General features: G+C 46.9%; 1 protein-coding gene across 1 annotated transcript; it reads left to right on the top strand.

The window, feature by feature from the left end:
- Positions 1-11,532: 11,532 nt before the first annotated feature.
- On the top strand, positions 11,533-14,765 carry LOC100277210 (uncharacterized). The gene is made up of 4 exons (NM_001150845.2): positions 11,533-12,111; positions 12,444-12,607; positions 12,744-12,923; positions 14,243-14,765. The coding sequence occupies exons 1-4, from the start codon at positions 11,628-11,630 to the stop codon at positions 14,441-14,443; spliced, it is 1,029 nt and encodes a 342-aa protein (NP_001144317.1). The 5' UTR covers positions 11,533-11,627; the 3' UTR covers positions 14,444-14,765.
- Positions 14,766-16,823: the final 2,058 nt, after the last annotated feature.

The following is a 16,823-nucleotide window of genomic DNA, read 5'->3' as shown; positions in this document are numbered from 1 at the left end:
CACCACCCCAACCACCCCCAAGCCCCAAAGCAAGAAGACTTCGCCGATCAGTCGTATCGCAGAGTCATTCACATGATCACTGGGGGGTCTAGCGTCGACTTCGACACAAAGCGACAGAAGAGGGACCACTACCACAACATCAACCACGTCGCAATCACCGGTCCAGTCGTGTAGACAAAGTGGTCCCATGTGCCATTGACCTTCGACGCCCGAGACGTCGACCTGCGCAGCGCACCCCACATCGACGCCATGGTTATCAACTGCAGCGTGGCAGGCTGGGACCTGCACAAAGTCTTAGTCGACAATGGCAGCCAGGCGGATATCATTTTCCTCCATGCCTTCGACCGCATGGGCATCAGCCACATCTTGCTTAAGCCTTCGGACAACCCACTGTATGGCTTCGGCGGCAAGGGCACCTTTCCTGTCAGCAAAATAGAGCTACCCCTCTCCTTCGGTGTAGCACCCAATACACGAAGTGAGAAAGTCATGTTTGACATCGTCGACATGGTGTACCCGTACAACACCATAATGGGTCAGGGCTCCATCAACAAGTTTGAGGCAGCCATTCACGGACTTTACCTGTGCATGAAGATCCTAGGTCCGCAAGGCGCGATCACAGTCTACGGCAACCAGCAGGCCGCGTGCAACATAGAAAGTGACTTCGTTCCTGGGCAAAGGAACATACACTGCCTCACGACCCAGCACGAGGTCCCCGAGTCTGCCAGCCCAACCGCCAAAGAACATGACAAGGCACAGCTGCAGAGCAACGATGGGACCAAGACTGTTCCCCTCGACCAGGCAACGCCCAAGCAAACGGTCACCATCAGCGAAGACCTCACTTCGCATGACGAGGAGAGACTCCTCTGCTGTTTGTCCAAAAATAAACACGTCTTTGCCTGGTCTGCCCTCGACCAAGTCGGAGTCAGTCGCTCCATCATCGAGCACAGCATGGGAATCGACCCTTCGGTGAGGCCGAAGAAACAGCGGCTGCACAAGATGTCTGATGAGAAGACAGAAGCCGCCAAGGCCGAGGTACATCGCCTGCTTGAGGCCAAATTTATCGAGCCAGTCGCCTACCTTACATGGCTCGCCAATGTAGTGATGGTGCAGAAGAAGAGTGGCAAATGTCGGATGTGCATTGATTTCACCAGTCTCAACAAGGCCTGCCCCAAGGACAACTTCCCGCTGCCTCGGATCGACAAAATCGTCGATAGTGTGGCCGGGTGCGAAGTCATGTCACTCCTTGATTGCTTCTCCGGCTACCATCAAATATATATGAAGGAGGAGGACAAGGCAAGCACTAGTTTCATAACACCCTTCGGCACGTATTGCTTCATCAGAATGCCGGAGGGACTTAAGAACGCCGGGTCCACATTCTCTCGGCTCACCAAAACGGTGCTCGAGAGCCAAGTCGCCAGAAACATATTTACGTATATGGACGACATCGTCGTCGCCAGCAGAAGCAAGGAAGACCATCTGGCTGACCTCGCCGAAACGTTTGCGAACATGCGGGATGCACGACTTCGCCTAAACCCTGAAAAGTGCGTCTTCGACGTTCGCCAGGGGAAAATACTGGGCTACCTGGTGTCGCACCGCGGGATCGAAGCCAATCCGACCAAAATCCAGGCCATCATCAACATGACGCCCCCGCAGTCAGCCAGAGACGTCCAACGACTGACAAGCAGATTGGCCGCCCTCAACAGATTCATCTCCAAATCCACAGAGCGAAGCCTCCCTTTCCTCAAAACACTCCGCGGCGCAAAAGACTTCGCATGGGGACCAGAGCAAGCAGCGGCCTTCTCTTCATTAAAGCAGTACCTATCAGAGTTGGCGATTCTTACAAGCCCCAACCCCTCGCTACCCCTGTTGCTCTACATCGCAGCTTCGCCGCATGCGATCAGCGCAGCACTGGTTCAAGAGCAGGACAGAGAGGGCACGATCAAGCAATGTCCAGTTTATTACGTCTCCGAAGTACTCATGACATCAAAATGCAATATGACGGAACTGGAAAAAATCGCCTACGCAGTTGTTATGGCTTCGCGCAAATTGCGCCATTATTTTGAAGCGTTCAAGGTCCGGGTCACCTCAGATAGGGGACTCGGTGAATTGTTTAGAAACCCGGAGGCATCAGTCCGGATTACCAAATGGGCAGCTGAACTCTCCGGCTACCATATCACATTTAAGCCCAGGACAGCCATCAAGTCACAAGTCCTGGCAGACTTCATCGTCGACTGGACTGGGCCAATAACGCAGCCGGACAGGTCCGCAGAGAAGGTGTGAACAATCCAGTGCGACGGCGCATGGTGCCATGAGGGGGCAGGCGCCGCTGCAGTCATTACCTCACCCACAGGGGTGAAGCACAGATATGCAGCACGCCTCAGCTTTGCTTTGGAGTCTGACAGATGCACCAACAATATAGCAGAATACGAAGTTGTCATCCTCGGCCTTCGCAAGCTAAGGGCACTTGGTGTCACTACCTGCATCATCAGAATAGACTCCAAGGTAGTCGCCGGCCAAGTCGAGAAAGATTACGCAGCGAAGGACCCCGCACTTATGCAGTACCTCGCGGCTATCCACAGTCTCGAGAGGCAATTCAAAGGTTTCACCTTGCAGCATGTGGACCGTGCCAAGAATGAGGAGGCCGACGCATTGGCCAAGACAGCCGCCAGAGGCGAGGCCCTGCCCTCCGACGTATTCTACCATGTCATCGGCATGCCAGCCGTCCGCAGCCCAGAGGGCCTCCAAATAACCAATGACAGTGAGGGCCACCGCATAGTCAACCTTATCATGACCGAAGACTCGTGGGCACCAATAAACCTGTTCCTGCAGGGGTACTATCATCCAACCGATATCAATGAGGCCAAGCACCTCAAACACCGAAGCCAACTTTACAAGGGGGTTAGCCAACCCATGCTTAAATGTGTCACTGAGACCAAAGGCGTCCAAATCCTGCGCGAAGTCCATAGCGGGACTTGCGGCTCTCACGCAGGGCCTGGGGCCCTAGCCGCAAAGGTGATCCGACAAGGCTTCTATTGGCCCGCCATGATCTGCGCCGCAAATCGGGTCACAAGGTCATGCGAAGCCTGCCAGAAGTTTTCTCCACGCTTAGGAAGCCCTTCGCAATTCACAAAGCTAATCGCCCACACGTGGCCCCTTCAGCGCTGGGGCCTGGACATTGTCGGGCCACTACCCACGGCCCAAGGGAACCTCAAGTTCACCTTCGTCGCTGTCGAGTATTTTATCAAATGGATCGAGGCGAGGGCAGTATCCACAATAACATCAAAGACTGCCCAGAAATTCTTCTGGCAAAACATTGTTTGTTGGTTTGGAGTCCCGTCTGAGCTCACAGTTGACAATGGCAAGCAATTTGACAGCCAAGACTTCAGGGATTTCTGCTTCTCCATTGGCACCAAACTTGCCTTCGCCTCAGTGTACCACCCACAATCCAACAGCGTCGTGGAGCGCGCCAACGGCAAGATTTTCATAGCGATCAAGAAAATGCTCCTCGACGACAAGAAGGGCAAATGGGCCGACCTGCTACCTGAAGCAGTCTGGGCACTGAACACGACCGAGTGCCGGGCGACCGGATTCCCTCCCTTTCGCCTGCTATACGAATCGGAGGCCATGACCCCGCAGGAAATCAAACATGGGTCCCAGCGGACAAGCGCTTCAGCAGTACCCGACGTCGACGAGCCAACTTCCAAAGACCTCATTGACGGAGACCGTGTCTTCGCCCTGCAGGCCCTCGATAAATATCAAGCCCAAACGAAGGCCTGGCGCGACCACGCAGTCGTCCCAAGAGAATTCAACGAAGGGGACCTCTTACTTGTCCGCACAACCCGGATAGAGTCACGGGGTAAGCTAGAACCAAAGTGGGAAGGACCATTTATCGTCAAGACGAAGTCGTCTCCCAGCGCGTACAGATTAACAACACAATCTAGCGAAGACCTGGAACATTCCTGGAACATAGACAACCTTCGCAAATTTTTTGTTTGACTCCTCAAGGCCAACTCACCCTTGTAATTCCCCAAACAGATTTATTCTGGCCCGCACTCTTTTCCTCCCGGGGAGTGAGGTTTTTAATGAGGCGGAGCCATGTAATATACACGCAAAAAATCCCCCGCAAAAAATTACAACGTCGAAAAAAGATCGCATCGACGGTCTTCGGCATTCGACCACAACGAAGTCACCGCGAGGGGCAGCGCTGGCTACCCTCACGTGCGACACTCCGCGCAAAAGTCGCCTAAGGGTGCAGCCGGACTAGCACTGCAAGTGCGCAAACCCGAAGTCTTCCCCAAAAGACTATCCGTGCAAAAGTCGCCTAAGGGTGCAGCCGGACTAGCACTGCAAGTGCGCAAAACCGAAGTCTTCCCCAAAAGACTATCCGTGCAAAAGTTGCCTAAGGGTGCAGCCGGACTAGCACTGCAAGTGCGCAAAACCGAAGTCTTCCCCAAAAGACTATCCATGCAAAAGTCGCCTAAGGGTGCAGCCGGACTAGCACTGCAAGTGCGCAAAACCGAAGTCTTCCCCAAAAGACTATCCGTGCAAAAGTCTCCTAAGGGTGCAGCCGGACTAGCACTACAAGTGCGCAAAACTGAAGTCTTCCCCAAAAGACTATCCGTGCAATAGTCGCCTAAGGGTGCAGCCAGACTAGCACAACAAGTGCGCAAAATCGAAGTCTTCCTCAAAAGACTATCCGTGCAAAGACCGACTACAGGTGCAGCCGGACCGACATAATAAACACGCTAGATCAAGTGCACAAGTACCCTACGGGCACGGCCGGATCAGCGAAGGCACACAGCCTCATCATACAAATTATAGTTACATACGTACAGCGAGGGCATCACACCTTACATTGGTTCAACCTTCAGGATGATACCCATCTCCCTATAGTTAAACAACATTATCCTCAGCTCCTCACCCTCAAAAAGACTTCGCAACTCCCCCTCACCTACACTCGCCCCAACCGGCGAGGACAACAATTCCCGCTTGCCAGCCCTGTCCACACGAAGACGACCACCCTCCACCTCACTCACTCTACGCTTCGCCACCGCCCTTCGCCGCCTACGCCTAGCACTTGGACCAGGAAAAACTTCAGCATCTGTCACACACGGAGAAGCCTCCGCCACAGCCACATCCAAGGCCGCAAAATAATCCAAGTCCTTATCCGAAGACTCTTCCGTCCACACAACCGAACTCCCAGAATCATCAGACTCAAAAAACTTAGACACAGAATCATCCGATTCATTTTCAGCAACCACGGTCGAAGCCACCACAAAATTAGCAGTGTCAGTAGCGGTTGCGTGCGCAGGCCCAAAATCCTGAACCTGCGCAGCAACCAAGGTTCAGTAACACAGACAAAATTTATTAACTCCCCCACACCTACTAAGCCACCTGCGAAGGCCCGGCCGCTGCCATGGGATCCTCTGCTGCCAGCTCCACCACCGCCTTCGGGGGGTCCTCCGCCATCGGCGCAGGGGCTGGCAAGGAGCCTTCACCGGACACAGTAGGCACAGGCGCAGCGGAGGAGCCTTCACCGGCTTCCAAGGGCAGTGCCGGGTCAACCTCAGCCTTGGGCAGCACCGGGTTGACCTCAGCCTCGGGCCGCGCGCCGTTCAGATCTCCAAGCTCTTCGACATCCTTAGCACGCGCCATCTACAGCAACAGCACACTCACTCAGCAAACCCACACGTACCCACATTCAACCACACGAAACAAAAGACAAGCTTTACCTGCTCTCTCGCCCGGTCAGACCGCTCCCTAACCGCCTCCCGGCCATGAGGACCCCACATCCGATCGAAGAGTGTCCCCGCGGAATCCTTTACCACAGGGTCTTCGACCTTAAAAATTTCGCGCTCAAAGTTTTCATCTGACTGGTCGAAGACCTCATAGTGTTTGCACCCCTCGCGGGACAACGCATTCATGGCCCCCTCGCATGTGACGAGGGAGGCGTAGGACATGAAGCCCTGCACAATAGTCGGGAGCACCAGCAGCTCCTCCTGCAACCATTCAAGGAAGCGGAGGCTGGCCTCGTGGTCGGGCACATCGAAATCTGCAGTCCACGCACCCAGATCGCGGTATGCTTCCGCAAGCTGCGCGTGCGTCCGCACGACTTCTGAGCGTACTGAGGTCTTGGCCTTGTCCACACGACTGCGCAGGGCGTTGAACCTCGCCTCCCACTCCTCGGCGCGTTGGCTAGCGAGGCTACCCTTCGCCAGCGCCACCTTAGCCTCCGCTTGCGCAGCCTGCGCTTCAGCGATGGCCTGGTTAGCCTCCCTCCTCTCCTCCGCCAGCCATCGCCGGAGGTCCGTCTTCTCGGCCTCCAGGGTGGCCACCTTCTCCGCCAGCTTGCGGTTCTTGCTCTCCGCAGCCGACTTATCCCGGACAGCATCCTCATGCTGCGCCCGAAGATTCTCGACTTCGGTGGCGACGTCCGCAGTCAGGACGCCCGACGCAACACGGTCGGTGAAGTCGGCCGCCTGCCAAAAACACAAGTCAAACCTTCATGAGACACAAACACATGAGCCAAAACACAACAAACATCGAAGTCCAGCACAACTTACTTGCTTCAGCTGCTGCGTCAGCTGCTACGACAGCTGATGAGACACTTCCCTCAGCCGCTGGGACATGGTGCCCGCCACGTCCCTAGCGGCAGCGGCCGTCAGAATCTCGCCGCTCACGCAAAAGGCGGCCCACGGGTCCTGCGTGGCCCCCTTCGCCTTTACCACCGCCGATGGCGAGGTGGCTACCACCGAAGGCGGGACAACAACCAATTGTCCCTCGCCCGACCCTGCAACATGCCTCCGGTCAAAAAAAACATATATATACTTACCAACCAGATAATCCTCGACACTGATATTCGTGCCGAAGTCAACAACACGCTTCCCCGGCGGAGGCAGCTTCGCGGGCGAAGGTCTGCCCGGGGGAGGCTTGGTTCCGCCCACGGCTGCAGCCTTCTCGCCCGTCGACGCCTTGCTGCCTCCGGGCGCAGCTGGCACCGGCTTGCCACTGCCGGAGGCTACAGCCTTCGCGCTTCCACATGCCCTCTTTGCCTCGCGCACGGGATCGACCATCCTGACGACTGCCCGACGCTTCTGCGCAGCATCTTGACGGTCCTTGTTCATCACTGCCGACACAACAGCAGCAATATTCTGTTCGTAAGTAAACACCCTCAAGTCATGAGCCATGCGAGACGTAAAGAAGTCTTCGCCAGCCGCGCGGGGGATAGGAACATTCTTGGGCCATCCACCCCCGGTAACCTCCAGCATGTAATACCCACTTTGTAAGAAAAAAATCTAAAAGGAGAAATTATATTCCCTTATTTATGTGTGTTATGACAATCCATCATTCCATGTGGACACCCCACTTGCGCAGATAAATAATTAACAAAATAACACTCAAATAAATTATGCATCATGCTGGATGTTATTTTTGTGTATGCATTTTGTGACAATATAAAAATAAAGAGACAAGGAATATATTAATTCAAAAAGGAAATCTAGAATCCAAAATAGATTCTAGAATTTAGAAAAGAAAATAAATATTATGTGGATAAAAATAAGTACAAAAAATATATTATTCCTACACTAGAGTGTGAATTTGTAAAATGTACTCAAAGGTAAAACTCACATTCAAATTCAAACTTTATTCAAAATAATTATAAAAGAAAACCAAACAGGAAAAAGAAAAAGGGAAAGAGAATCTTACTAGGCCAGCTTACCCCAATTCGGCCCGCTTGAGGAAATCACTCGCGCGGCCTGGGTTTCTCTCCACCGCGCATCCTGCTGCCCTGGCATACAGACCCCACCTGTCTGTCGCTCAGTCGCGCCACGTCGCCCACTCGTGTCCGCGCTTCGCTGCACTTCGGGCCCACGTACAGTCTCCCCCGCCACACTCGTGTCTCCCCTTCCCTGTCTCTGACACATGGGGCCCACGCTGTCATCGCCCAGCTCCGCGCAAAGGCCGCCGCTATTCAACCACATCCGCGCACATGGCAGACTTCGTTGAACCACCGCGCGAGAAGCGCGCGCAGCTGGCGGCACTCCCCTCCAAACCGACTCACGCACATAAAAGGGGTTGGGCCGAGCCGGCTCCCTCTCTTTCTCCTCACCGCTTAGCCTCATCCGCCATCGCTCCGAGCGCTCGTGGGGAGGGACGATTCTGCCGCCACCGTCGACCGGCGAGGAGACTTCGATTCGGGCCACGGAACTCTCGGTCGCGGTTCAATTTGCGTGGGTGGAGGTTGTGCGCGGTGCGGGAGCGTTCGTTGCAGTGAGGACTGGGCAGAATTCCGCGTGGATCTCATCTGCCGCCGTGCGATTCCGCCACTGACGCCATTGTTCCGCAATTGGAGCTCTGTGCCGCGCCATTGCCGGTAAGAAACTGTCCTACCTCCCGCTCGTTACCCCTTGTTACACAACACCGAGAATCATAGGTAGATGCTCGCCCTAGCTACGTGAATCGCTCGCGGGAACCTTAGCGCCGCCGCGGATCCGTAGTCGGTCGCGTTGGGGGTTCTCTGCGCCGCCACCCCCGGTCAGACCCTGCCTCGTCGATTGGTTTCACCTCGCACATCGTTTAGCACCTAAAAGATTGAGAAACCGAGCACTAGAGCATGGGCGCATGGTTCGCCGGTGAAGCTCCGCCGTAGTTTGTGGGCGGCGCCGTCGGGGCCAGCTGGGAAAGCTTTGGTTAGCGTCGACCATTGGATGACCAGCGTGTGGCATTGATCACATATGGATGTTCGGCTTGGGGGCGATTTAGTCCAAGCCGTAGATCCTTAATCGAGCGGTCACCGTGCGATCCACGCGACTTAGGAGCCATAGCTGTTCGATCCATATCCAAGGGCCTATATTGCACCACATTTCTAATGGTTGTAGATTTAATCCAGACCTTGGATTGCCAATTGTGCGGCCAAGATCGATCTATACCCCTTCGCCATGCCATTTTGCGTATGAGTCCATAACCTTTCTAGAAAATAACCCGCCATCCACCTCGGTTGTTCCCTGTGTCTTAGGAATTCTACCCCGAGACCCCTGGACTTTCCAGAAATTGAGGCCCAATCCAGAATAGTATAAAACCAGAGAATTTAAGTTATAAATGGATTTTTAATATATAAATAAGTGCTAGAACTTGTAAAATTCATAGAAATTTCATATTTAGTCCAAATTAATCCATATCAATTTCTAAATTTTTGTAATATTATTGTCTATCATTTAGTGTCTCTGTTTCGGTATGAAAACAGTTAGAAAATTAATTTCTCATTTAATCCTATTTCAAGCACATTAAACCTTAGGAAATTCATATCTTAAAATCTATAATACCAAAAATTATGATTTCTGTTCCTATGATTTTATTTTACTGTGTAGATTTTTATTGTGTATTTTATTCACATGTTTGGTGCAATGTTAATTTTTGCTATACTATGTATGTATTGTGTTGATGCGAGTAGACGAGCAAGCCACTGTGGATTCTGAGGTTCAACAAGTAGAAGTAGCTGAGCAGGAGCTCATTGAAGGCAAGTTGTGCCCTTGATCACTTCTTTTTACCCAGCCATGTTCTGATTAATCATAATGATCTGCATAGGTTAATTTTGATGGGACCCAATAGGTTACCCTAGTTTGTCTATCTTTATACCTTGTTTACCACTGAACTTTTTGGGTAGTACTTGCTAGTGCTTTATGTGGTTTTGGGTATGAAGATACATTGTTCACGATTATACTTTTATTATCTGTTTATTATCACTGTTCATGATAAGATCATTATGTTAATTGGAATATGGAGCGACCACCCGGGAAAACAGTGCTACCACAAGGGTTTATGGACGCCCTTGGCTGATTAATTAGGAAAGCTAGTGGAGGACTACCTTACCCGAAAGGGGCAAGGGCAGTAAGGGAGTGGTCAGTGTAGGGAGGTCCTTGGTTGATTTCGCTGCGATGGCGGTCAGGCAAGAACCCTGCATTGGAGCTTCCTATAAACTGTAGCGGGTTTTCTGAAGCTAGTGGAACTTTGTAAAGGCCTCGTAGTGTTACCCTGCCTCGCCTCCTCGGTAGAGGTGTATGGGAAGTCGCGATCCCTTGGCAGATGGGTAACATGACTTGTGGGTAAAGATGCGCAACCTCTGCACAGTGTAAAACTGGTATACTAGCCGTGCTCACGGTCATGAGCAGCTCGGACCCTCACATGATTAATTTATGGAACTAAATTCAATTTGTCATATGCATTGCATCGCAGGTGATGTTATTACTTTTCTTAATTGGGTTGGTATTTACTTATACTTAGTAATTGCTAATAAAATTTTCACCAACTTTAAAAGCAATGCTCAGCTCTAACCATCCTCTTTGGTAAGCCTTACACTTCACGTGAGCTCCCACCTTTGGCGAGTTCATGCACATTATTCCCCACAACTTGTTGAGCGATGAACGTATGTGAGCTCTCTCTTGCTGTCTCACACCCCCCCACACAGGTCAAGAACAGGTACCGCAGGATGAGGCGCATGGAGGATGCTGTGGCGAGTTCGGAGAGGTCTAGGCCGTCGTCTCCCAGTCAACTTTGGGTTGATGGACCGTTGTCTCCTTATAATGTAATTATTTATTTTGTATAGAATTCCTGTTAAGTAGTAAAAATGTGACATTCGATCCTGTTCCATGATTCATCATATGTGTGAGACTTGGTCCCAGCACACCTGGTGATTATGTTCGCGCCCGGGTCTTGGTGCCCCGAAACCCGGGTGTGACAGAAGTGGTATCAGAGCAATGTTGACTATAGGACGAAACCTAGATAGAAATGGACATAACCATTACCTACTTACCTTACTCTGATTCTTTCTATACTTTTCTCGATTCTGTCTTACCTTTCACTACACGACGGTTGATCTTTAGTGACCCTTATTAGGTACCAACTATTGGTTGCTAAAGGTTATGGACCGACGGTCAGTCGCTAAATCCTTTTGTAGCAACGGTCGATTGGTCGCTAAAAGTCTAGAAATATAACAACTTATGGTTGGTCGCTATAGATGTCGTCGGGGACTAGCGGTGGGTCGCTATAGAGCAAGGATCACTATCAAATCTTATAGCCTGAACATACCTGTAGATGTTAGTGACTAAAAATTAATTAAAACAAGTAAACATGATTTTTAGCGACCATGATTGATTCTTTTAAGTGTTTGTTATGTATTTGCATTTGGAATAATTCTTTTATTGCGCATGATTGATTTTTGGTTATTGAATAACATTTCTTCTTAAATGAAAATCCTAGTAAATAAAAAAAATATAATAAGTATTAGCCCAAAAATTAATATTTTATTTATAAATAATTTTTGTTTAATTACTATGAATTGTAGGGTTATTTAAAAATGTATTTCAAATTTAGAAAAAGAAATAAAAAAAGAAAAAAAACAAAACCTAAATCAATCCAGGATGAGATTTAAGTTCAACCTCTAAACAATGGAACGTCACGATGCGCAAACAACTGACAAAAACACTACAGTCTGTGAAACAGTGGAACCCTGAATCAATCCAGCCCAATTCGGCCTGCACGGCCCGCCTCAAACTGAGCCGACACTCCTCATCTTCCTCGGTTCGGCACTTCGGCTCGTCCTCCTCGCGGCGAAACCCTAGCCCGCCGCCATGGACGATCCCTCCTCCGCCTCCAACAAGCACAAGCACAAGCGGGGGCGCAAGCCCAAGGCATCGCCGCCCTCCCCCGACCACTCCTCCCCCTCTCCCTCGGTCGCCCCCGCTCCGGCTGGGCGCCGTGGCCGCAAGCCGCGACGTCATGAGGCCCTCGCCGACGTGGACGCCACGCGTCCTCCATCTCCACCCCGCCGCGGGGAGCCGAAGCCGGTGGCAAACGGAGGCGATGTGGTGGCAGTGGCAGAGTCAGGCCCCGCGAGCTGGGATGAGGTGGTGAGGGTAGTGCCATGCATGGACGCTGTGGTCAAGGTGTTCTGCGTGCACACGGAGCCCAACATCTCGCTACCGTGGCAGCGGAAGCGGCAGTACTGCTCCAGCAGCAGCGGATTTATCATCAGCGGCCACCATGTCCTCACCAATGCTCACTCCGTGGAGTACCTTGCCACCGTCCTGGCCATCGGCACAGAGTGCGACATTGGTGCGACCGCTCTCCCCATCCCTGCCACTGTCTCCATTGTTTATTTCTTACTCTTAGTTTTTTTTCTTCTTATTGTGATGTTGGGTTTGTCCATTGTAGTCGTGAAAATCGGATGCATAGTAATTTCTTTATTGTTTTCTTAGAGAAATACACCAAGATCATTTTTTATGGTATCTATGAAACTTCTGAGGCTATAGCATCATTTGAGTTATGGCATGGTACTTATCATACAGTTGATTTTTCATGTTGCTTATGCAATCTAATTTGATATTATTCGTTTGTTGTATCTGTCTCAACGCTCTTAACTGTCAATGATGATGAATTCTGGGAAGGAGTTTCACCTATTGAGTTTGGAACATTACCAGTCCTTCAGGATGCAGTTACTGTTGTTGGCTATCCAATTGGAGGAGATACCATATCCGTGACAAGTGGAGTGGTCTCTAGGATAGAAATGCTTTTATATGTTCATGGTTCTATAGAACTTCTAGGATTGCAGGTACATTTTTTTCTGAAATTATGATAACTTCAAATAAATCTTTTTATAAAGATAGATGTTGCAAGTGAAGTAAATATTTTGAGAAATCATGACTTATCGGCTCACCGACGTGTCTAATACCTTGTCTTGTTAATAGATAGATGCAGCTATTAATTCAGGAAATTCAGGTGGCCCAGCTTTTAATGATAGGGGAAAATGTGTCGGTATAGCTTTTCAGTCTCTTAAACATGAAGATGCGGAGAACATAGGTTATGTGATACCGACTCCAGTTATTACACATTTCATTGAGGACTACAAAAATCTAGAGAATACACAGGTAATATGCTCTTTTCTGTAATTACTGGGAGTAATTGTTGGTTTTATTAGCATGATCATGCATTTGGGTCCACAGTCTACAACTGTTACAAAAATAATGGACAGATGATATTGACATTTTAGTCTGTAGTTGTACCAGTCTATGGATCTGTTCTTCCAACATTACATGGTTTATCACATGATGATTGTTTTCTCTTCTAAACTATGCCTAATATTTATATACAATATTAAAGAGCCAAAAGATCTTAACCATTTTTTTGGGTATGGTCCTCCCAAAACAGTCTCTATTCGTTTATCTATAGCCCTCTGCCCTCCTCTTTTATATGACACTTACATGACTTCTTGACTAGATAGCTAGGAATCCTAATCCTAATAGAATCCTCTCTTGAGTAACCTGGAATCCTAACCCAAATAGAAAAATATAATAGTATAAATCTTTATCTTATCTCATCTGACCCAATATTAAATCATAGAGTTTATTAGTTTTGTCTTTTTTATTTTTTTTCTTTATTTAGCCTGATTTTGAATCTTCCTCTGCTTTTGGTTTCTGGTCCTTGTTGTTCTCCATTGCATTTTTTGTTTTTGGTAGCATCCTTTTATGGTTTGTTTTTGACCCGTTCTTTTTTTGTTCGTTTCACTTTTTAATGAGTCCACAAAAGAAGTCATGAAACAATATTTAATAGTATCATTGATACGATAGTAGGAAATTAAAGTTATAATATATTTATAGGTAAATATTTTTATGCCTTGTAATAAGAGAATTGTATTTTAAATTTGGCACAAGCTTAATAGGACACTGTTATATTTTATGCTGTGACTTGCACATTCATTTCTTGTATGGAAATATGAACTGATCTGAGATCCTGAAACCATATCATTAATTTTACTGTTTTCTCCTGATTCATGTACAATCCTTATCTTCGTGTCATTCAGTAATTTTTCTGCTACAGTCAGATCTTGTAGAAAACTGTAAAAAAATTGGCTGTGATGTCTTAGTTCTTATCTAGTCACTGCCTCTTTTTTCCTTTTTTCTTTATCAATTTACTCTGTGCTACTTGATATACTGGAGGCAACAGAGTCCATATAAATTCATTGCCATATGTTGATCATGGTATTTGAATCCTATCGATGAAATTTGAAATGTCAGTACCGCTTTACTCACACGGGAATGAATCTTTCCACCTTTTGCTTCTGAATTTCTAATAGTCACTGCAGTAAACTAACTATGAATATATCAATTTATGAATAGTGTAAAAGCACTTTTTCCTAACAATATGTTATTTCCCAGACTACTGCCCCTCACTTTTAACTTTCTTTCAGGCTGCAATTGAGTACATTCATTCTTTATCAAGGGCACAGCCTGCTCATTCTCTCAATGGTGTTGGTCTTTGTCCTGCTAGTAGATCACTTAGCACCCATGCCGCCACTATGTCAAGCACACCACAGTTGAAAGCACACCACGTCAAGCACCCAGGCTGCCACTACGTCAAGCAAAACAGAAGACGAGAAGAACTGATGTAGCCATGTTCATGCTTCCACTGTTGAAATGCATATTCAGCATAGCTTGCTCAGCTCCTATCTGCTATTTCAACGTTGATTTAAAAGATGAGCTGGTAGTTGTGGGCTTTTGAACAATAGTTGGAGTGATATGAAACATTAGTGATGTAGTTGTGGGCTTTTAAACTGCTTCAAGCTAGAGTGATATCGCTGTGGTGCTTTTGTGACCAATCATCTCTGGAGCTTTTGTGAATGATCTAGCTAGCTATCTGTAAATGATCTAGTTGTGAATGATATTATAATTGTGATGCTTTTGTGAATATATAATTGTGGTGCTTTTGTGTTTATGTGATGGATCTATGACTGTGGTATACTGATTAACTGTGTATGTCTTTATGATTTGTGTATAAAAATCTGTGATTTGTGGTGCTTAATTAAATGTATATTTTTATTAATAACACTGTAAAAGGGCGACTTTTTGTTGGTTGCTAAATGTATAGTATGACGACCTACGGTTGGTTGCTAAATCGATAGTACAGCAATCCACGGTTGGTCGCTAAATATACAATATTAGCAACGGACGGTCGGTCGCTAAAAAGATGTCGGTCGCTAAAGCCTTTAGCGACGGCACTTACAGCGACCATCCTTATGGGTCGCTAAAGGTTTTTAGTGACCAACCGTAGGTCGCTGAAGGCCGTTTTAGCAACCAACCGTAGGTCGCTGTAAGTGAACTGTCGTGTAGTGTTTGCTGCTCTGAATCTTTCTAAACTCTTCTTAATCTTTTCTCATCTATTTCTGCCTTACTCTGATTATTCTTACCTTTTCTTTCTAAAGACAAATGTGGATTTCACACTTTGAAATCCTGGGCCTAAAGTGACCTTTAGGATTAGGAGACCAAATCTTAGGGACAAAAACAAAACTATTTTGTACATATTTGTATGCTTGAATGTTTGTTCTTATGATACTTGTCTGATTTGGATCTTTGATTGAGTGTGATGAGTTGTGGAGTAATGTCCACAATTACATCTACATATACGTATAGGCATAAATATAAATAAATAAAATTCATAAGATAACTAAACAACCTAGATTATCCTAATTAAAATATATCTAGCCTAATAACTCCATCTTATCTTAAAAGACTCTCTTACCTTAATGGATTCATCTTATCTTGAAAAGATTTTATGTCATGCTAATAGATCTAACTGATCTCAAAAGATTCTATCTTATCTTTATGGATCCATCTTATCCTAATAAGCATACTTAACCACCCTAGTTTAACAACCATGATCTAATGTAAATTAATTAGATCTTATCTAGTCAAACTAGTCATACCAATCTAATCTAGATCCCATCTAATCTAATATGATCTAATCTAATGTGGTCTACTTAAACAGATTAGTGATACTGGTAGAAGAAATTAAACCCTACTAGCCAGGTATTAACTTAACTTCGCACATTAGACCAACTCAACCATGGGCATAAGATGTAACCTAGCCAATAGAGTCTTAATGGATTGCATAATCTATCTATCTCCACCTAACCTCAAACAAAACTTTTGACCTACATCAATCTCACCCATATCTATCTTAACCATACTCCGGTAACTCCGATGATAAACACTGACCCCGACTCAATGAGACCAAGACCAGAAAAGAACAAGATCAACCTCGTCAAGGAAGGAGAGAAGTCAAACTCGATCTTCAAATGCATTACCACCCAACAAGGAGTCCTTTCTCACCATAAATTGTCTTACCCCTAGCTATTCTTGCCCTAACCTATCCATCTCTTATATCCTACATAATAGGTGGCTAGAAACCCATGCTTTCCTAAATACCTATTTATTAGTATAAAAAAACTTTTCAATATTGAACTAAAAGACAATTACAAACAAAACTTTCTACACCTCTTTCTTACTAATCTCGAGGACGAGATTATTTTTAAGGGGGTAGGATTTGTAATACCCACTTTGTAAGAAAAAAAATCTAAAAGGAGAAATTATATTCCCTTATTTATGTGTGTTATGACAATCCATCATTTCATGTGGACACCCCACTTGCGCAGATAAATAATTAACAAAATAACACTCAAATAAATTATGCATCATGCTGGATGTTATTTTTGTGTATGCATTTTGTGACAATATAAAAATAAAGAGACAAGGAATATATTAATTCAAAAAGGAAATCTAGAATCCAAAATAGATTCTAGAATTTAGAAAAGAAAATAAATATTATGTGGATAAAAATAAGTACAAAAATATATTATTCCTACACTAGAGTGTGAATTTGTAAAATGTACTCAAAGGTGAAACTCACATTCAAATTCAAACTTGATTCAAAATAATTATAAAAGAAAACCAAACAGGAAAAAGAAAAAGGGAAAGAGAATCTTACTAGGCCAG

The sequence above is a fragment of the Zea mays genome, chromosome 3, assembly GCF_902167145.1.
Source record: "Zea mays cultivar B73 chromosome 3, Zm-B73-REFERENCE-NAM-5.0, whole genome shotgun sequence".
NCBI classification, from domain to species: Eukaryota; Viridiplantae; Streptophyta; class Magnoliopsida; order Poales; family Poaceae; genus Zea; species Zea mays.
Note: the sequence above shows the minus strand (reverse complement) of the source record. Positions and strands in the feature narration are given on the sequence as shown.

Coding starts and splice junctions, on each gene's coding strand:
- LOC100277210 (NM_001150845.2), top strand. CDS start 11,628: ATGGACGATCCCTCCTCCGCCTCCAACAAGCACAAGCACAAGCGGGGG. Junction 12,112..12,443: donor CGGCACAGAGTGCGACATTG/GTGCGACCGCTC, acceptor AATTCTGGGAAG/GAGTTTCACCTATTGAGTTT. Junction 12,924..14,242: donor AAAATCTAGAGAATACACAG/GTAATATGCTCT, acceptor ACTTTCTTTCAG/GCTGCAATTGAGTACATTCA.